Below are 21,790 nucleotides of genomic sequence, written 5' to 3' on the forward strand. Positions count from 1 at the left end.
TATCTGTCCGCAAGCCGCGTTTTCCGGGTAGTCTCCGAAAAGGCTGGGCAGATTTCGATCGGAATTTCACTAAGGGTAGCCGACATAGACGGGAATATTATAGGCTACTTTTTATCTTAATACTGCGTGGACGAAGTCTCGGGTAACAGCTAGTATAAAATACGTTTTGATCCAAAATGGTAAACAACAAGAATAAAACTAATACTGAATATAATATTGTATATTTTTACAAATTTATTAAATTACATATTTACTGAGATTAATACTTCTATGATAAAGGCACCTCCACTGACGACTTATACAAGAAACTTCGCTATGTTAAATGTGATCTGAAAGACACGTAAACAAACTCTCTACAATATGCTTTAGTTTATAAGCCTATTAATTTTTTTTTTTAAAAGACAAACGACCTAATACTGAAACCATGTAACAGCATCATAAATCTTTTTCCTTTGGTAAATGCAAGCAAATTAGATTCTCAGTGTAAATTTGCTAGAAAAGTTATAACTACCTTTTATCACATTGTATATCGCCACGCCAATTATAACGGCAACAATCAGAGGAATGCATAAGAAGACCATCTTGAACAAATTACATAAAACGAAACTGAAAAATAATTAGATAATTTATATCTACAGCATGAAAAGATGAAGCAAGAAAGCAAGCAACGTAGCTCGAGGTTCCAATAAAAATATTGTGAACAAAATTTTCCTCCAGAAGTAAAGTTAAGAACTAAGTGTAATCTATCTACCCTTATATACTTAACATGTAAAACATAAATATAATTACCACATTTCTAAAAAATATATGTAAAATCGCTATAAACAAAAAATATATTTGATCTTCATTGAAAATTGACAACATACGTTAAGAACCAAACGTCAAGAAGAAAATACAGATTAAAATAATTCTTCTACAGATCATAAACACATAGAAAGCAAAACTATCGATTATGAAAGCCAAAGGAGCAGTCTTTTTGTATGCGAATCGAAGTCCAATTAAGTATATTTAAGAGACGTTTGTAAATCGTTTAAGTAAAGAAATAGCTATTATATCTAGCGGTAGGTTAATTTGTTAATAAAACGAACTACAAAAAACAATGAGAATAATTTATTTCTAATCTCCAGTACGTTAAAGCCTCAACGTTTCTTAAAATTATATCATCAAGTAAGGTTTTTATTAAATAAAACAAGGGTTTCAATAATAACATTCTAAATAACTATAAAATATATACAAGGTCTTTGATTACTTTATTACACTTTGTCCTCGTCCTTGGTACGTCTTGTTCTCTGTAATCAAACGAATCATACTTCATACTAATATTATCATACTATCATACTTATACTTATTTTATTCTTATTAATATTATAAATGCGAAAGTTTAGATGGATGGATGGATGTTTTTTAAAGTTTGTAGCCTAAACGACAGAACGGATTTCGATGAAATTTGGTAAGGATGTAGAGGATAGTCTGGAAGAAGACATAGGCTACACACTTTATTTTAAGCCCACACGGAGGTAGTCTCGAGCGAAAGCTATTTATTACATAAATATTTGAAATATTGAGAAGATTTTTTCACAATTGTTTGTACTATTTGTAATACGTAGAACACGGACTAATGTTTATCATTAGGGTTTCTTAGAAAACATAAAAAAAATACTCGAATTTTGTCTACACATTAACTTTTGTATGTTGAACTTTATTATCATAATGATAAATACTTACAAAATACTTCAAATGCAAAAAGAAACCAGAAGATTATAATTCCAATGGCAACAACCACAACTGTCGTAAGCAACTGTATAGTATCCCTTATTGTGCTAAAAATTATTCTTAAACATCTTTTAGTCCTATAACAATAACAATTTCAAATTATTAAACAATTTATGGAGCGCATTCAGCATAAATTCTTTTGTTTGTCTATACCAATATACTCGTATATCTATACTAATGTTATAAAGAAGAAAGATTTGTATTTTTATATGTATTGGAATAACGCAAAAGCTACTGGGCCGATTTCGAAAATTCTTTGACTATTATAAAGCTACGTTATCAGTAAGTAACATAGGCTATGCTATTTATCATTTTTAATTTCACACGGACGAAATCGCGAGCAACAACTAGTACAATAATAAAGAGGAAAGATTTAATAGTTTGCATTGAATAGGCTCTGAAACTACTACACTGATTTCAAAAATCCCTTCACCAAAAAGCTACATCACCACTGCGTAACATAGGCTTATATTTATTACTTATTTTCTCGAAAACTATGTTAATACAAACATGCAAACTGCTAACCCAAAGCCAAGCTTACACACTGACATTAGGGACTTTTAGTAAATAGATATATGTAAATTTAAATTCTACATCATACCACATTATTATATTATAACATAGGTTATTTTATTGTTATTGTTATAGTTATACTGTAAATAATAAATTATTTATGTTTATTATACAAGGAACTATTGAACAGTCTGGAACAGTCATCATTGACAGTTGGCAACCCAATGTCGTAATCTGTGTTGCCAGTCTATTGATAATTAAAACATGTGTAATCCTTTTGGGAAAAAAAGATTACTCATATAAAAATCTATAAAGATTTGTAATAAATACCATATTTGAGTATTTTATTACATATCTTTAAGATTCAGGACATACATCTTTAAGATTCCATTTTTATCTGTTTGTACTGATAAATGAATATAAGGATTTTAGACTATGAGATCCGTCGCAATCCTTTGTTTAATAATGATATATGTCGTTATTTTGCTCTTAATATTTAAGCTCCACCATCACACGGACTTTTACAAGAATTCAAAGTTGATATCAAGTGTTTTGTGGAATATTGTTGTCCTTAGGTCAACAAGCATCAATTTTGTGAAGAAGTTATGAATCAAAGTAGGCTTAAGAGCGCGCGCACTTCTGGATTGCACTACTTTTTTTTACCTCTCTTTGATTTCTATGACCTTATGTAGAGATGTGCACACTACTCGATTTTTAGTTGTGCAACTAAACAGTTGAATTAGCTGTGAAACAATCGACAATCGCACAATAGTTGTGCGGTAGTTTATTCAAAAGTGTGTGACCGTTCTAAGTTTGAAATTCTTGCTTTATGTAACGTTAGTCTTGAGGGCGTACGTACGCAAGACGGTGTTTAATATTCCAGTGGAACGCTTTGAAGTGCTGTTATCGTTATGTTAATATCAAAATTCGTATTAGCCAAGGGTTTGTTGACGTGGGCGGTTGGGATGTTGAGCGGCTGGGCGGTCGCAGCCAAGTTTACATGTAATGAGGGTACCACGGTTGTTTATTTTGGCAAATGAATGATAAAATCATGTTTATTGCGGTATTGAGTAATTAAACAAATGAAAGGAAAGTTAAAACAAGAAGATACTTATTTACAAACAAAAAAATCTGCATTATTAATGTTGTATGGTAAATTCAATTCGATAATCATGATTTACTGCGTTCGTAGTTACTGTTTAATCACAATAAATACTTTTTGCGTTACATAAATTATCTTTTTTTTTTTCTTCATCTTGCATTTGTTTGTCGATATCAAAAAGTTGTCATTGAAAGTTGTCGTATGTTCATTGGATAAATTGACATATTTTATAATGATTATTTTATAATTGTACTTGAAATCGTCAAAATAAAGGAGCAATCATGGGTTGTGGCTGCTCAGCGGAAGGGCAAACCATCGCCAGTTATATTTTTATGTTTGAGAGGTTAGTTGTTATTTACATTACAGATGTCTTCCACCTTTTCACGTTAAACTAAGCTATGTGAAACATATCAGCCATTAATTGTTTCCAAATTTGTCCTTAATTGAGTACTCATCATCATCATCATCATCTCCCAAGTACACCAATTATTATATTTCAGATTTGGTTCGGCAATAGCACTAACTTTAATAGTCTGCTGCATGATGTTGACGACTGTAGGCATGCTGTCTCTAGGTATCGGCTTGGGGTACAACTACTGCTTTGTAGATTTCAAAGTGAAAAAACTCTACGGTAATATTCATTACATAATAAACGAAAAATACAGAACCAGTGTGGGTTGAGAAAGACAGAAAGTAAAGAGGGATGGATTGTAAGATTGGATTAAAAGAGAATGCAAGAAGGGAGTCAAAATACGTTGACTTCTAGAGAATGCTAAATTAGAATGTTTTGCCAACCGCTTTTGAAGAAAAAGTGCGTGAAGAAGACTAGGATGAAAGCAGTGTTAAATGTTCGGTAGCATTTAAAAAGATGTTTATTAATTTATTTAATCTATTTCAGAACATGACACCCCTAGAAGGTCGCTAATACGAAAAAGGAAGTCGATTCCTGACGAACTAAATTACACCTCAGAATTCGACGAAGATAATTTCAACATTGAACCAACGATGAAAATTCCCTTGCATAGTAATATTAGCTTCTCAATGTTAATATCGAAAATTAAAAAAATGAACAGAAATGTTACATTAGAATTGCTAGCAACGTAAAATTATTTTACGTCTCATTCGATTTTGGCATTGCTTTTTGCTGTTATGGTAAATTTTAAAAATTCTACATTTATTTTATTATTGATCATCTCAATCAAAAATGTGTTGGTTAAATTAATATTTTTATAGATTTGTATTAAATATGTTTTTAAATATATGAATGAATTCATTTTCCCTGATAATTCGAGCAACAGACAAAGCATTGTACTTTCCGTTGTCATTTTGACATTTTGACTAATTTATGAGTTCAAACCTTGTATATAACTATTTTTTTCAATAGTTTATATTAAGCAAAACTAGGGGAAAGAAAATCATCAAACTGTTCTGGTAAAAGAAAAAATAGAGATAACAAAACCTTCGATCACATTTTTACTCCTTCAATTCATAAATAACTGGCCTAAATTTTATATACCGTTTTATTTTAACACCTGTCACTAATGTCATAAAATCTTTAAAACATTTGTACAATCTGAAAGATTTATATGAATGCATTGAAATATCAATAATGATATAATACGCTTACTCGATGCATTTAGAGAAAACATACGATATGGGGAACTACGCCATCTTAGAGAATGAGTACATTCCGGTGATAATGAAAAAGTGAGTAACGTTTTATCACCATGTAGATGTCTCGTAAACAAGGATTTTCACCTTCTATTTCTTACAACACTGCATCTTCTGTTCTTTCCCTCTCAGTGTTTTCATATGTACATAATTTACCCGACCTTCTTGAAGGAAAATATTTTGATCCAACCTGCATATATCGACGAAAAAATTTATAGATGTGTGTGATTGTGTTTTTTTTTTAATAAATAGGTGGCAAACAAGCATGCGGCCACCAGAATCCACCGTAATGGAATGCGACCGCTGCCCATAAACATCCGCAAATGCAGATGCGTTGCCAACCCTTAATTGACAAAGGAGGAGACGCATATAAAGAGGACATTACCCCTTCCTATGCGTCTCCTCCACCGTCAATTCTACTTTTCCTACCCATCCTTTCCTCTTAAGAAAGGGTGGAAAGGGAAAGGGAAAGGGACTAAAAATGTGTGAAGTCTAGATTTGTGCGAAGGAAATGTGTTTAGTAAATCTATAATCTAATTTGACTTTGTCAATGACTCTATACTATAATCATGTATGTATGCTTCTCAGCAAACCTCGTTGGATGTGCTGCGCGATGGTTGCTACAGGACTGTTGATGTTAATGTTGTTCTCTGTCGCTGTTGGGGTGGTCATTGCCTACGTTCATTGCTACATTGAACATAGAAGTGGTATGTACAGTACAAGTTACATGTTGTAAATACTCAAAGAATATCTTACTCAAACAAATTTTATCGTTTACATGAATGTGCCAAAAATGATCATACACACAAGATAACGTTTAAAACACAAAAAAAAATGGTAAGGCTGAATAGGAAATGGCGTTCGAAATCAAGCTTGAACTGAATGAGGCTGGTAAATAGCAATCTGCTGCGCCGGAAATCGACACTAGATTGAAGACAGTCCTATTTTTAGTGCCAAATTTTTGCGCGCCTTAAAATGTCTTACAATAAAATGCACCAGCATCTATTTTATAATGACATAACAAAATTAATGATCAAGATTATTTTTTATGTGTGAACCATAAAGTACTTCGGTCTAAATAAAGCGGTCTCTGAAATGACTTCACCACTTATCATACTTTGTGATTCTTCTGAAGTTATGTTGAGAGTGTTGAATCATTTAAGTCGTTAGCTCCTATAAAATTATAAATCATGGTGAAATATCATATAGGGGTGTAAATGTTGGTAGCAAGAGCTGGAGATGCATAGCAGTAAAGTGAGTGTTTTCTGTTTTCCCAGGTAAACGTACACAAGAATTAAATTTGCAGATAACACGTACGGGGACCCAGCAAACGAATGGAACGCAGTCAGCAATGGACGAGGCTTTGACATCAAGCCTATTCTTCGCGAAGATCATCGACCTAGGGCGGGCTATCATCGAAGACGGGCACAACTATATTTACTCCTACAAAACGAAAACCTCAAACAAAACAGAAGACATTAAAGTGTTTCAGTAAATTACAGCAAATAATTGTTTTTGATTTTTATAAATTCTAATAAAAAGTTAAAGAAATTTCGACGCTAATTTGTTAGAAGTTTATGATTTAACTGTATTAAACATTTGTTTTCCAAAGTAGTGTTTTTACTGTTATGAATACAGAAAAAAATAGTTTAGTTACAAAAAAAACCAAAATGTTTATACAAGGAATAAAATACAATAAGCAGAAGGTGTGAAGACCGAGCATGGTAAATTAAATCTTGAGGAAAACCAAACTCCTTTTTAAGAAGCTCCCAAACCACATCACTTCTGTTTTTGACGTTTTCGCGCAAGCAAGTAATAATGACGTACGTGTAACCACATTTCTGTTTATTCCTCATTTTGTTTTTTCATACTTAAATGTGAATAATATTTCAATTGCTTTATTTAAAACATGTATCTTTTTGGACACGACTGTACGAAACGTATGACCTTCGACCGTTTATGATCAATTTATATTGATTTAACAAGCACTTGCCGGTTGCGGGTTCAATGACCGGGCTAATGCAATTAAAAACTTTTTAGAATCAAACTATGAGACCAGTGTTTCATAACGTTTAAATACATTATAAAACACTGGTCTCATAGTTTAATTTCATTCATATATTTTTCCGCTTTGTCCGCGTGGAATTAAAAAAAAAGTAAATAGCCAGCTGTTCTTTCAGACTATCCTCTACATCTGTACCGAAGAAGAAGATCCATCCATCCATCTCAAGTTTCTCATTTATAATATTAATGATTAATGATTAGTAGGAAGTCAGATTGATGCAGTTATCCAGCTTTACACATTCATCCACAAAAAGTATCTGGCCTGGTATCTAGATTAAGAAAGGGCACTGTCTCGTTTAACACACGTAGCGACCCGGAGCCTTAAAAATTAAACTTTTGTGGAACGAAAAAGAATGTTCATTACTGTTTGTATTATTCATTTTTCATTTCGGTCCACAAAGAGAAACAGCCGTGTCAGTTTGATACTATAAAGCGTTAATTTTGTACTCTTAAATCCATTGAAGCATTACAATTTTACAATATAACAAAGGATAAATTTGTTCCGTGCAAAAAAGTACATAAATGACAGTTGAACGCTCGAAGTTTCACTCTTCCAATAGTATAACTAAAACGTGATTTTACATGGGTTTTTACTGTTACACACTGATAAAAATCGTCTTCCTTATAACACGTATTTGATAGACGAAGAACTCTACGATGTTATGACTGATTGTCACACACAAGAACAAAGGACAATGAATGCTCAATGTAAACTGCATACTTCAAATCATACTCACAACTATGTTACTATCGTTTGTACTATACAAATTCCGCCATACCAATCTATATTTGTTCATCATTATATATTAGTTGAACTACGTTTGAATATTTGACTGACATTGATAAATACCTAAGAAAAGTAAAGTTATAGACCAAGGTCCCGTGATTAGCAGGTTTACGTCATTTTAGGAAGGCTAGGTTACGATATATCAGATGCATTAGTAATTTATTTTTTAAATATGGTAATACTAGCTTTCGCGCGCGACTCCGACCACGTGGCATTAAAAAAAAACAAAAGTCAGTAGCCTATGTGTTTTCCTAGAGTATCCTCTACGTCTATGCTAAATTTCGTCGAGATCTGTTCAGCCGTTTAGGTTACAAACTCTAACAAACATCCATCCATCTAAACTTTCGCATTTATAATTTTAGTAACATATACCAGATTTTTTGGTGTGCTGATTAACAATTGTAATAAATTGAATTGCGTCCCATTCCTATAAACACGTGTATTCTGGGAAAAATAATTCACAATGCATTGGTACCTAATTAGTTGCATCATTATTTGAGGAGATTCACAAGGTATTCCCGCGGACATTCTTATGTCATACTTGTTATGTGATCACGTTTAATATTCAAATTCAAGGCCACAATTTACCGAAACAAAAGCAAATGCGTCTTTATAAAAGTACTAAGGTATAATATGTACACACCCTTGTTAAAAAATATTTAGTTGCTTTTTATACGACATTTTTTTAATGTAACTATACAGAATAAATAAAAGATAAAGTTTGGTTCAGATTATTCATTTTATTTCAATAACAAATCACTGAAAATCTTATCCTACCTACAAAATTACACAACAAGACGTAGGTAAATAAAATGAATTATACTTAGTTCAAGTCGTTTAACTAGTAAAAAAAAATTAACAACATAACTATAAAAAATTAGGTCGAAACCCGTAAAGTCGAAGGAGTAAGGTAAGTAAAAAACAACCGTCGAACAGCGAACGTATCGTTTCGTCTCATCACTCGACAGTACGACTCTGTCGGAACGTTGCGCGCGCGCGTCAACGTTTTACCGCCAACTCTTATTGCATTTACAAATAAAATACTATTTCAATATTTATTCAATAAAACAATACGTGAAATATAAAGTAAATTAAGTTTTTTTTATTCATTTGTAATAAATAAGGTTTTTGTCGCACTAAGAATTATAACCTTGAATTATTGAACAACAGGTTAAGGCTGTTCATAGTGAAAGTTTTAATCTCGAGTTCGATGACATAATAGCATAACAATTATGTGTGTGTTTTAAATTTTGTGTGGATTTAATACAAATACTGTGAAAGAAAATAATTTACTGTAAGTATTTCCTTATACAGTATTTTTAATTTTAACTCGGCGATGTGCATAACCTGTTTATTGCAAGAAGTGATTAATTTTTGCACCGAGACGTGACTTTTTCGAAATATAGTAACTAAAATTTCGATTTAAACATAAAATATTTAAAAGCAACCAATACTTTTTGACTTTTATTACATAGTAACATATTCTAATTAAATAAATTTGATTGAAAATTAACTCAATTGAGCTTTATTAAACAAAAACGTATGCGTTCACCGTAATTGTACATTTGGTTCCGATAAAACTCGAATCCGGGACTTACAAGACTCGGACTGAGATACCAACCTAAACGCAATATTAACTCCTTGATCAATTTAATTAAAAAAAATGTAAGCCCTTTAAAACATCAAATGCAAATAAACTTTAAGTGATTTATACAAACATATGCTTTTCTTCAATAAATCTTATGTATTAGTTATATGTACTACAAAATATAGGTATGTGTACGTATACGATGGTTACTGTGATATTCCGAGAATTTTATCAACAATCGTTTAACGTCTCGTTTTCTTTCCGAGAACGTATCGTATATGAGGATAACGTTAATAAAAACTAGTTATTCCGATCGATGAAATAAAAAAAAATACATTACGAAATTACATTTATTACATTCGAGTACTGCAAATAGTCGATAATTTTTAGTTATGTTTCTTTTATGTTTTTTTTTTAATTATTTGATAAAAGAGTACTAAAAAGACAATAACTTTACCACCTATAAATTTTACTTCTTTAATTCAAATAGCAACGATACACTTTTCATCTATTCTTCTATTCTAATATTATACAGAAGAAAGATTTTTATTCTTGTATGTATTGAAATAACTGAAAAACTACTGGTCCGATGTCGAAAATTATTTTGCCATTAAAAAGCTACGTTATCGCTGAGTAAGAAAGGCTATATTGTTTATCATTATTTTTAATTTCACGTGGAAGAAGTCGCGAAAAACAGCCAGTGTTTTATATATGCGTATAATATTGCTTCAGTATTCAGACTGTAGATAAATCACGTTTATACCAGTGGTAACAAGAACCTTCTTTATTAAACTTAAGTAGATAAGAATTCGCAATAATGCTTAACAGATACGTATTGTGCAATACTTCTAACTCATATACTTACATATACATCATACTAATATTATAAATGCGAAAGTTTATATAGATGGATATTTGTTAGTTTGTAGTCTGAACAGTCTGAACATATTGCGATGAAATTTGATATCTATTTGTAGACAACTTATTTAATTTATAATGTCGCTTTAAACTCAGAGCAACACTTCTCGCCAGGACTATCGATGCGCGCCAATCTATCCATACCTCTAGTGACATTGACAGCTGTCAGCTAGGGACGCGACGTTTATGCCGATAATCTAGAGTTGCGCCAATTCTATAGCACGGTACTAATTTTGTTCCTAATACAATATAGACAATAGTCTGGGAAAACATAGGCTACGCACTTTTGTTTTTTTTTTTAATTCCGAGCGGACGGAGTCACGGGAGGATGCTAGTCATATTTAAACTATACTTACAAGTTTGTAAGGTTTAAATAAAACCTAGAAATTAAAAAAAAATAAACATGACTATTATACAAATGTCTATTTTTTTATAAATACTTCCTTAGCGTGTATTAATAATAATAAAAAAAATATAGATAAAATCTTTATTATTACGCTTGATGAAGTAAATGAACAAAATTGTTATGCAAAAAAAATGTAATTACCTTAATAAATTCAAGTTCATATTAAACCATATTATTTTCCTGAACATAAACTGCCGTAAAACTAATAAAAAATCAGAATATTCCGTAATTATGTTATTATTTGAATTAAATAATATGATTTCATTGCACACGTATTAAGCGCAATACAATATAAAGTGAGGTTCAAAGCGCCTCACAATACAAATGCAATTACCTAGCACCATATCAGATGAAAGAAATCAAATTATATGGAACAGTTTTCAATCAACAAACATGTCAAATGAGATTAGATATAAATGTAAAATGACCATAAATTATAAACACATAAAATTTTTATATATAGATAAAAACTACGACTTTGTCTATACCATTTGATGTGAAGCAAGTCTAGTACTTCCACTTTCTTATCCCTATTGTACAGTAAATTATCTAATTCTCAACATTAAGCAAATACTTTGTATTTTGCTTCCTTTTTAAAAGTTTTAAAGTTGCAACAGACTGACAAAATTACACTTGCGACTTAATTATTTCAGTAAGTATTACCATGGCATATAAAATAATCGATTTCAAATTAAACCGTTTAACTATTGTCTATATTAACGCCAGTCAACTAGAAGTCTACATTCAGAATTGTGAATGCGTTTGTTCTAAACTTTTCGTTGACAAGAAGTAAAATTTTTTGAAATTCAATTTGAATAAATACTAAAATGCATCAATTGAGAAAGCGGAATAACCCCTCGGTATGTTTTTGGTATTCTATCTTGTTATTTCAATAACAAGACAATATATTTGCGGGTAGTGCGAGTGTATTTCCAAGTATGAGGATGGTTTGTACATTTACTACATTTATTCCATTGTTTTAAATGAGCTGTCATTCAATTCGTCTTCTCAGAATTTCTGATAATGTTGGGCCTTTTGCATTCACATATTACTAGATGTTGTCCGCGACTTCGTCCACGCAATATTAAGATAAAAACGTAGCCTATAATATGCCCCTCTATGTCAGCTACCCTTCAGTGAAAGTCTAAATGAAATCGGCCCAGCCGTTTCGGAGGTTATCCGGAACAAACGCGGCTTGCGGACAGGCAGACAATTTTTTTAATGCGATTTTCGTTATCAGAAACGCAAATACGCCATCTTCACAAAATCTGGATTTTTTTCCTATGATATTATAAACAGACACTCCCATTTGTATGTATAGATTACGTCATAAAATAGTGTGTATCTTCTTATGATAATCTTAAAATTTCCGACTTGTTTCAGACTAAGGGACTTTTCAACATGACCATCCGTAGTATGACTGTAACCGATGCCCACGATACCACGAAGAGATGCTGCAGAGGGTAATAATATTATAATAATAATACTTATGCTTTTAGTTTTTTTCTATATTTCTTTCAAACTCATATTATAATGTGAATTCAAATATTAGAACCCATATATTTAAAGAAATCAACTAAGTAAGAAAACCGATTTTTTCTAAACTAACTAATTCATCCCAACAAAGTTGAAGCCACTTACTAGTGTAAACACGCATGATTGATTTACTTACACCTCGATACTTCTTTTAAACTAAATAAATTTATTGGAATTAAACTAAAACTAATACAAATCGTTTAAGTAAGTACATATAAAATAAATTATCCCTTATAAAAGAAAAGGCAACCAGTACAAATTCAAGCAATAAAAAGATCTCGTTATGATCCATATTCTCAAAGCGTATTTTCCCTTTTTATTATGACAAAGAACTTTCCGGTCGAAAAACAATTTTCGTATAAGTCTTTTGAAGTGATAATATACAATAGAAAAGCATAGTTTGAAAGAGGATTTCGTTACTTAAATAGAGATACATATCCCTCGGCGATTTATGAAAGTAATAAACTAAAATATTATAAAAGTAACATAAATAAACTACTTTTAGATTTTTCTAAATTAAATATCCATGTAAACATTAGCACAGTTTACTGAATTGAAGCGCCTACTCATACGTGATACTATATTTTTTTTGTGCGACTTTGCTATGTGTTTTTATACGGCACCAACAAACTCTGTATTTAACTACACAATATGAAGGATTATTTTTATTAATACTTGAAAATCCCTTTTAAACTGTAAGTTCCTCAAAAGCTTAAGCTTGTCATACGTCAGCTTAACATTAAGCATTTCTCGCTTTGTTCCATTAAAATAAATAAAATATGATAAAAGATGTAAGTTAAATTCTGAGCGGATTTTTACAAATAAACAAAAACAATTGCTTGTATAAATCGTTAAGTTATGCATAACATTTCTCTCTCTACTTCAGATATTTATTTATTAATCTTTTATCTAATCTTTATTCCCAATCAGTTTTATTTTGTTCTCAACAAAAATCTCCAGGAAAATCTGCTTTGAAAATGGCCGAATTTTATCGTATGGAAATCAAGGAATTGATGCGTAATCCTAAGCCAGTAAAATGTATATCCGGATGCTCCGTTTAACAATAAACTTCTGACTGACTAAATATTCCCAAATACATATAGTTATCCCATTTACTCTTCTTGATGTAACTGAGATAGCAATACGTTTTAAAAGATTTAAATTGCTACTAACAACAGTAACTTAATATTATTTTAAAGAATCTTTGTACACAGTTTTGTTAAAGAATGTTTCGGCACAGATATTTTTATGATTTCTTACTAATAAAAAAAAATCTAGAATAAGTTTAAAACAACACGTCAAGTATTATCTTGAGAGATAATTGATTCAAAAACTTTACAGAAAAAAAATCCGGTAACAAAAAGTGGAAGCAATAAAATAGTATTGTGAAGTCTGTGATTAAATTTAGATTTGGTAACAGAATTAAACTTGTATTTGATCATACTTTAAAGGGCATAAGTACACGGAGAATAAATATCTTTCCTACTTGGGTTATCTACAGACATGAAAGGCTCATAAACATTCCTGACCCTTATTTTATAGAGACCATGAAACTATATTAAATCTAATAAATAATGCAATCATGGCGTAGCGTGTTATATATTTTTATAACCTAGTAATTTAAAACTAAAAAACATAAGTTAACGCAAAAAGTTTTAAACTAAAGGCTTAAAATGTAGAAAAGTATCCTATTTATCAATGAACACAAGGTTTTCTATTTTAAACACCTCACGAAGTTATACTCTTTAATTTACAATTTAATAAAGACGCTTTTCTGATTATCAGTGAATGCTCGTATAAAATTTCTTAGACTGTAAGACCATTAACGTTGTCCTTTGTAGTAAACCTTATCGAGAACGAAATCAAGGATTTTGCAAACATAAATCCATCAAACTCGCTTCCCGTTGTAAATTAGTTACACGAGTCATCGAACGTAAGAACAAATTAATATTAATCTGAAAGACAAGGTTAGAAAATGCGTGCTACGGGAAAAATAGTATGCGAAGAGAGGATTTAAAATAAGGAATTATTATTAAAAATAACAATTCAAGCAATGGTTAAGACATTTTAGTGAACATTTCTAAATGTTAATTTGCTTCTTATAAGAATTTGTCGTTTTCTTTCATGCTTTTTCGCATATATTTCGCAAAAGTTGGCAGTAATCTTCACTATGTCAAATACATATGAGAAAAATATCTGTTGCTCTTTACTTAGTATGCGTGAAATTTAAAAAAATACCCTTTGTTACTCACTGATAACGTAGCTTTTTATAATCGGCCCTATAGTTCTTGAGTTATTCCAATATATACAAAATAACCTTTTTATTTTCTTCTTTATAATATTAGTAAAGATAATATCACACATGTTATTTAATATGTTAGTTTTTTATTTATTAGAAATGTTCATAGTGAGGTCAGATCAATGTGCTCCAACCTTTATGTTTGCTTCGCGGGGAGTCGGACTGCAAAATTGAGTAATTTTCCAATCATTCCTTGTTGATGTTAAGGTTCATTCATACAAGTCAGTCGATGAATGTATGATCTGTAGTAGAAATCACAGAATTTAGAAATTATATGCATATCTTATAATTTTATTAGAAGGTAATTACAGAGACAAATAAATCCATCTTACTTATTATACATGCAAAAGTTTAGATGGATGGATTGATGTTTGTTTGAGTTTCTAGCCGGCTGAAAGGATCTCGATAAAATTTGGCACAGACGTAGATGATAGTCTGGAAGAACACATAGACTACTTACTGTGATTTTTTTGTTTTACTTGAATGGAGTCGCGGGCGAAAGCTAGGCAGTAAATGATATAAGCAGTCAGTGAGAAGCGTAAATATAATTTCTTGTTTTTATTGACCAAGACGACAGTTTTGTATTTGTTATCAAAATTAATTATGTAAATTTTTATATGGAAGTACTGTAAATTAGGAATATAGTAACAGAAAATACTAGAAATTTCTGATATCACTAATAATAAAGTTTAATAATAATGTTTAATAGCTAAAAATAAACAATTTAAAAGCAATATGAATACAACACAGTAGCAGCAGAGCAAAAACATAAGGAAATATTTAACCATTCTAACAAAAACTATAAATCAAAACAACAAAAACTTCTGTTACGTAGAAAAAATGCCGAAAAGTAAGTATTTTAATTTTCACGTGATTTCGAGTGAATATACATTACAGCAAAGCGCGTGATTACGACCAGTTCATGGCGACCCACTCAATTGTAGAAAATCATATAATTCGCTCAGTTCAATATAAATCTTTAATGTGATGTGTTGTATTTACGATTAACGCCATCTATGGATTTTAATGTGAACTTAGGTGTGTTTATTACCAACTTCAGAGCGTGATAGCCCGTAACTGCCCCATTGGACAGGATAACTAATGGCCATTCAGTTACATCACAAACGAGTACTATCTAATCAGATAACAGAAAAGTTTTAGAATATAGGTGTCGTCATTCTGGTCTGGGATCTCAATCTATTTGTTTATTGTGTATTTTCAGTGAAAACTTAACATTGTGCTCAATATTAACTTAGCTTCATCAAGTAAATACAAAATGATTTATTATTGTACCTATCTTCTTACTTATATAAAAGCGAAAGTTTAGATAGATGAATATATGTTTGTTAGAGTTTACAGCTTAAACGACTGAACGGATATCGATGAAATTTGTTATAGATTTAAAATATGTTTTCTTATTTATTTTTTATTATTATGTGATCTTGAATATGTTCAAGATCACATAGGCTACTTATTAAGGTTTTTAATGCGAGGACGGACACGCGGGCTAAAGCTAGTAACTAAATAAAACAATCAATTCAAAAAGACATAAAAAAAAACCTTACAGACGAATTGAGTACCTCCTTCTTTTGGGAATTCGGTCAAAAAGAAAGCTTGTGTAGTATTAATTTCAGTGTAATAGCAAACATGTAAATTCCCAACAGTCCTATCGGTTAGAAACGGTATTTCACACTATTAAAACACTTATAAATGTTCCCATCACACTTTTTCTTTCTAAAAAAAAAGAAACAACATGTTTTTGTTCGTATTTCAGTTGTGAAAGCCTACTGTTATACAGAATTTCAAACGTCAAATATTATGCGTAAAGAAATAGGTAACACATTAACCTACGTATTCGGTTACGGTATTATGCACGCCGTATTTGCGTATAAAAGGCGGTTAGTAACGTAATACTAGTCAATAATCTTAATAAAACCTTGCTATATGGAATATAATTTTTACTTCATAATTGAAGTGAAAAAAATAATAATATGAATTACTAGCTTTTGCCCGCGACTCTGTCTACGTGGAATTAAAAAAAAAAACAAAAGTAAGTAGCCTATGTTTTCCAGATTATCTTCTACATCTATGCCAAATTTCACCCAGTTCCGTTCAGCCGTTTAGGCAACAAACTTCAACAAACATCCCTCTATCTATCCAAACTTTCACATTTATAATATTAGTATGAAGTATTATTATATATAACTAATATAGGAGTAGTTGATCGTATTCTTAATGGTTTAAATCAAATATACAATCGCACAATACTTTCTGCAGATTGGCACTAAGCAGAAGCGTAAACGAAGTCAATTGACTTCCTGTACATCTGCATCGCTCCTACCGACATAAGGTTAAGTTTTTATATCAAATATTTTCAAAATACAAATATTAAGAATAAAGTTAAAGAAAATCGAATTAAGGAGCCGACGTTTATAATTATTTCTATAATTATAGTCTGTTATTCAAGTACCACAGCAATACATAACTCATAATAATTTAAGAAGGTGATTTAATTCGGTACAATGTCTAAATCAGTTTCATTTCAACAAAACTTTTTTTTTTCATATTCAAAATGCACTAAACATTCATCCTTTATGTGACAAGTTAATGTATAATAAAAAAATATACCAAATTGCTTCTCTAAAAAGCTGTTTCACCGGTTACAATGAACCAATCCATTCATTACATAAATAATTTACATAAACTTGTTTTTTTTCCCGTGTCGTGTGTACGGACCCTTACTTGTGACGTAGTGCGAGGTCGCGTTATTTGTCCGTAGTTTTTATGTTAGGTGCTTTATCACAACACTATGTGTTGAGTTACGTATCAGATGTGTTCTAAACGTTTACGTGCGTGATAGTACGAAAAAGTGAGTGTATGACAAATATTAGTGATGTGCGACACACAGTTGTTAAGACAGAGTTCCTTGAAGAAACCGGGACAAGGAAGTGTTAAGCGAAAGAATCTACATGTTCTTATTAAGCTTCCGGAATCCGGTCGTAATAGGTTTGTTTTTTTTCTGTGCTTATCTCGAAGTTAATTTAAAATAAAAGCCTATTTGATTTAAACATTTAGGCAAATGTTTATGACGTAAATTAAACTGATTTAACAATTTTTATGCGTTTATATAATGTTTCCTTCCACTTACAAATATGTAACCAAAACTAAAGGATTAAAATTTGTAAATAAAAGCATTAAAATGTGTAAAATTAGTTTAATTCCAGTCTAAGCTTGAGTTACTTTTTCAGGTAAATACATTATTACTCTAAATACCCTATTATTTATAGTTATTTAAGATTATAGGTGTGTTTTGTGGATTACCATCGTTAATCAGAACGCGTTTGTTTTAGTTTCCTATTGAGCTCGTCAACAGTAGGTTTCCATCGCAACATCTCTACAAAAATATATTGCTATCTCTGTATATTAATAGAGAATGAAAGGGATGATGAATTTGTAACAGTGTGTCTTCAATGTAAACCTAACCTTACACTATGTTCAATATCAGCTTCATATTTACATCAATCAATCACAATGTGACACAAAACACGTAATCTTAATTCAAACTAAATTATGTAATTGTAAAATATATAACCATAGCTAAAGTATAAGTCTAAACAAGAAAAACCTACTTTATAATTATAAGTTATTTACTAGCTATGGAATATTTCAGACTATACCATGCCCAATGCGATAGAAAAACTTGTAACTTTGCATGTTATGTTTTTCATGTAATTAATGTAATACATAATGTAGCTTTACATTGGCTCAACACCATTTAGAAATACATATTGTTATTCATGTTATATTTTAAAATAACAAGAAACATTTCAGAAAACTCTACAAATCTACTGAAGATTGTCATCTATACTATTATAATAAAGCGTAAACACACACTTCTTTGTTGCCTAAGATGTCAGCAATTATAGCATATTTTCGAATAACTCTTTTTTTTAGTAAATAGCCCTACATTTACGTCATGCTTTAGGCTATATATTTTAACGCCGTTAAACTTAGGGGTAAATATTTTGGATATAAACCCTAATGTGGGAAAGAGACCATAAGATGTTGCCAACATCAAGGAAGCAAGGTTGCCATGGTTTGACATCATGTCATGTCATTTTGACATTTGCAATTGACAAATGTGAACAATCAAATTATTTTTTTTATAATTTTATGCGGATGAAGTCGCATGGGAACAGCTAGTTAAAATAATAAAATTGGAGAATAAGGTTTTTAATTTTTTTGCACGAATTCTAAATCTGTAAGTTCACTAGTTTACATTGAATTATTCCACACGGTCGCCTAGATTATGTAACTAATTAACTAAACTATGTTATTACCTTTATTTTTTTTATCACTAAAACGTAATAAAACGTAAATAAATTCCACTGATTATGTAAAGTAAAACTCCAATTACATTTTACTGTAATAAAAAAATATACGTTATAGTAAAAATACTAAAGATGTAACTGAAAATCCTTGCGCAGATTTACATCGACAGTAAAATTACTTAAAGATACCATTTTTTTCTACACGTACATAAATAAGTATTGCAGCAATACATAATTCAACTATCTACTAAGTTTTCTATTCTCTTTTCTTTTAAAGCCAGCCAGCCTTATCAATTGACAATGACAAGAGATGACGGAACTTAATAGCGCGACTCATCTGAGGGGAGAATGATGGATACGATGTACTACCGATAGTAAAACAATATGAGTTTTTGCTTACAATTTGATAAATTACAACACTGGTTACTTTTATATACAAAATTTTTAAAACTTAACTAATACTTTTTACACATCTGTGGTTCTCGCGTTCCAGATGTCCATGGTAGTCAGGTAAAGTAGCATCACGCGATCCGCTACGTTTGCTTCCTTATATATAAAAAATACTACACTATGGTTAAATTCTATTTTAACGTAAGAAAGAAATTGTTACATAAAACGCATACTTTTAAAATACTTTTGTATTTTATAGTCACTATTTTCGAAAGGCTGGTATTAAATTACTAAGGTGTATACGTAAACCAATATGATTTGTTCATAGACCAAGGTGTGAATAACATAGATTAAATATCCTGTAAAAGGTCACATTTCCGTCACATACTCTTCGGTTTATATGTTAGATTAACTCCGATAAAAAAAAAAAAAAAAACAAAATAGTTAAGTCTCCCCATAATTAAATCGGCGCTTTAGACATTTTAACCTTTAATTTTATTCGAAAAAAAAAAAGTAACAGGTATTTGAAACAAGGTAAAATGGTTCCAACAAAGCTGACACTCCTTTGATTAACTAGTTACCGTCAGTAAGCAATAATTACAAGCCGGATATTTAATTATGGTAAAATGCTGTTATTCACCTTGCTCTGTGATACAACTGTTTCCTGCTCATTCATAAAATTATCGTTACCTATGTGTTGCAAAATTTTACAATTAAAAATAATAAATGTGAAAGTTTAGATGGATGGATTTTTGTTAGAGTTTGTAGCCTAAACGGCTGGACGGATCTTGAAATTTGGCATAGACGTAGAGGACAGTCTGGTAGAACACATAGGTTACTCACTTTTGTTTTTTCTACTTCCACGCGGGCAGAGTCGCGGGCGAAAGCTAGTAATTACATAAACAGTAACTTTTTTTCTGTTTACTTAGAAGACAATTATAGTTATCAATCTTGTGGATTTATTTAATTTTTTTATACCATATTTATGTTTTTTATGTACGTATGTCGCCTAAACGGATGAATCGTTTTGACTAGTGAATAATTTCTATTTTTCTGGTATCCAGTGGCCAGTACAGCCATTCGAAGTTATTGACGGATTGAAAATGTGTTTATTATTACATTAATTGTTGAAACTCATGTACGTGTAAATTCCACGGTTTTAAAACATAATATTTGACTATGTTATTAGGAAAACGTACAGATTTGTACAACAGAATGCCAAAACAAATTGTTTACAAAACAAACACGTTAAAATGTTGACAAACTTTTAGTTGTAAATTTAAATACGATTTTTACAATACTGTGCAATTGACATGTTTTATGCGTCAAAAAGCAATCTTAGATAAGCTAAAATGTTTCTAAAGATGCACTGATGATGATTACACTGCACTGTTTTCGATGTCCCAAAGCCTGGCTTACCGTCCCGCGTCAATCATAAAAGCCATAAACATATTTTACATATGTAAATATGATGATGAAATTTTATCAGTTTATCTCGCATCCTGTCCTTTCAAGAGCTCACAAAAGCGGTTGAGAGTTACATTATTAGGATTTAAACACAGTTATGATAAAATTTCTATTGTAGAAACAAAAATAAAGTACCACATTGCGGAGAGTAGTGGAAAAAACAAATAGGGGTGAATAGATGTGTTAAAGATTAGAATAAATTTGGTGAACTGACCAAATTCGACTGACAACCTTCGATAGTCGGAGAGGCACCTTAAGAAGAAGGAAGATTAGAAAGAAAAATAAAATATCATTGGTTGTAATTTTAATAAAATTAGTCTTTTTTGTCAAATACTTTTAAACTAGATGATTAACGTTTAAAATATTACTAGTACATTATAAATAATATAGATAGTTTATAATTAGTAAACTGTAAAATCAACAGGTGTGTATTCCCCTTTACAACGTCGCGCGAGGTCGGCCGAGACATTTCGTTCGCAGATTTTTTACATACATTATCAGTGTTATGTGTTTAGTGTCCATTGAAACACGTGAATTTGTATTAATTAGGAAAGTGACCGTGAATAAAATTTTTGGAATAATAGTGAAATTATGTGTGACAGAGAATTAATACGACAGACTTCCTTGAATCGACCAGGAAGTGTTAAACGAAAGAATCGAGACGTCCTTATCGATTTACCGGATACTACACGAGAAAAGTGAGATTTTTAAATTAATAAATTATACACTGATTTTATAATAATAATTGACATTTAACAAATTCAGTGCCAAACACTCGGATGACAACTCGATTTTGATCGAAAAAAAACATACAGACGAATTGAGTACCACCTTCTTTTGGGAAGTCGGTCAAAGTAAATGTAAATCGTTAAGAGAAACAAGTAACAATACAATAAATTATCAAACAGACTAAAGCTTCCTCTATAAAACGCTATGAAATAATCC

General features: G+C 30.8%; 2 protein-coding genes and 1 long non-coding RNA gene across 7 annotated transcripts in view; 2 read left to right on the forward strand and 1 right to left on the reverse strand.

Moving 5' to 3' along the window:
• Positions 1–204: 204 nt before the first annotated feature.
• On the reverse strand, positions 205–2,433 carry LOC106108512. 3 transcript variants are annotated; one of them, XR_001225945.1, is made up of 5 exons: positions 2,375–2,433; positions 1,726–1,850; positions 1,250–1,289; positions 512–606; positions 205–329 (listed from the first exon to the last, which is right to left on the reverse strand). It is a non-coding gene; the product is annotated as an uncharacterized LOC106108512 (long non-coding RNA). The 3 variants fall into 3 exon arrangements; XR_001225944.1 differs by having other exon boundaries at positions 2,299–2,381; XR_001225943.1 differs by lacking the exons at positions 1,250–1,289; positions 1,726–1,850; positions 2,375–2,433 and adding an exon at positions 790–872.
• Positions 2,434–4,919: 2,486 nt separating this feature from the next.
• On the forward strand, positions 4,920–6,564 carry LOC106108511. Of its 2 annotated transcripts, none has more exons than XM_013289689.1 (3): positions 4,920–5,095; positions 5,648–5,766; positions 6,366–6,564. In XM_013289689.1, the coding sequence occupies exons 1-3, from the start codon at positions 5,019–5,021 to the stop codon at positions 6,539–6,541; spliced, it is 372 nt and encodes a 123-aa protein (XP_013145143.1). In that variant the 5' UTR covers positions 4,920–5,018; the 3' UTR covers positions 6,542–6,564. The 2 variants fall into 2 exon arrangements, with proteins under 2 accessions (XP_013145143.1, XP_013145142.1); XM_013289688.1 differs by having other exon boundaries at positions 4,923–5,095; positions 6,337–6,564.
• A 2,319-nt stretch (positions 6,565–8,883) lies between these two features.
• LOC106108586 (gamma-glutamyltranspeptidase 1-like) overlaps positions 8,884–21,790 on the forward strand; it is a 30,975-nt gene continuing 18,068 nt past the window's right edge. The window contains exons 1-2 of one of the 2 annotated variants that reach the window (XM_013289809.1): positions 8,884–9,204; positions 12,206–12,285. In XM_013289809.1, coding sequence (XP_013145263.1) covers positions 12,224–12,285 — 62 coding nt within the window. In that variant the 5' untranslated portion in view covers positions 8,884–9,204; positions 12,206–12,223. Of the gene's footprint in view, positions 9,205–12,205; positions 12,286–17,499; positions 17,664–21,790 lie in introns of those variants that run through there. The other variant, XM_013289808.1, reaches the window with a different exon arrangement.

This window comes from Papilio polytes, unplaced genomic scaffold (assembly GCF_000836215.1).
Source record: "Papilio polytes unplaced genomic scaffold, Ppol_1.0 DF821511.1, whole genome shotgun sequence".
In the NCBI taxonomy this organism is placed as follows: Eukaryota; Metazoa; Arthropoda; class Insecta; order Lepidoptera; family Papilionidae; genus Papilio; species Papilio polytes.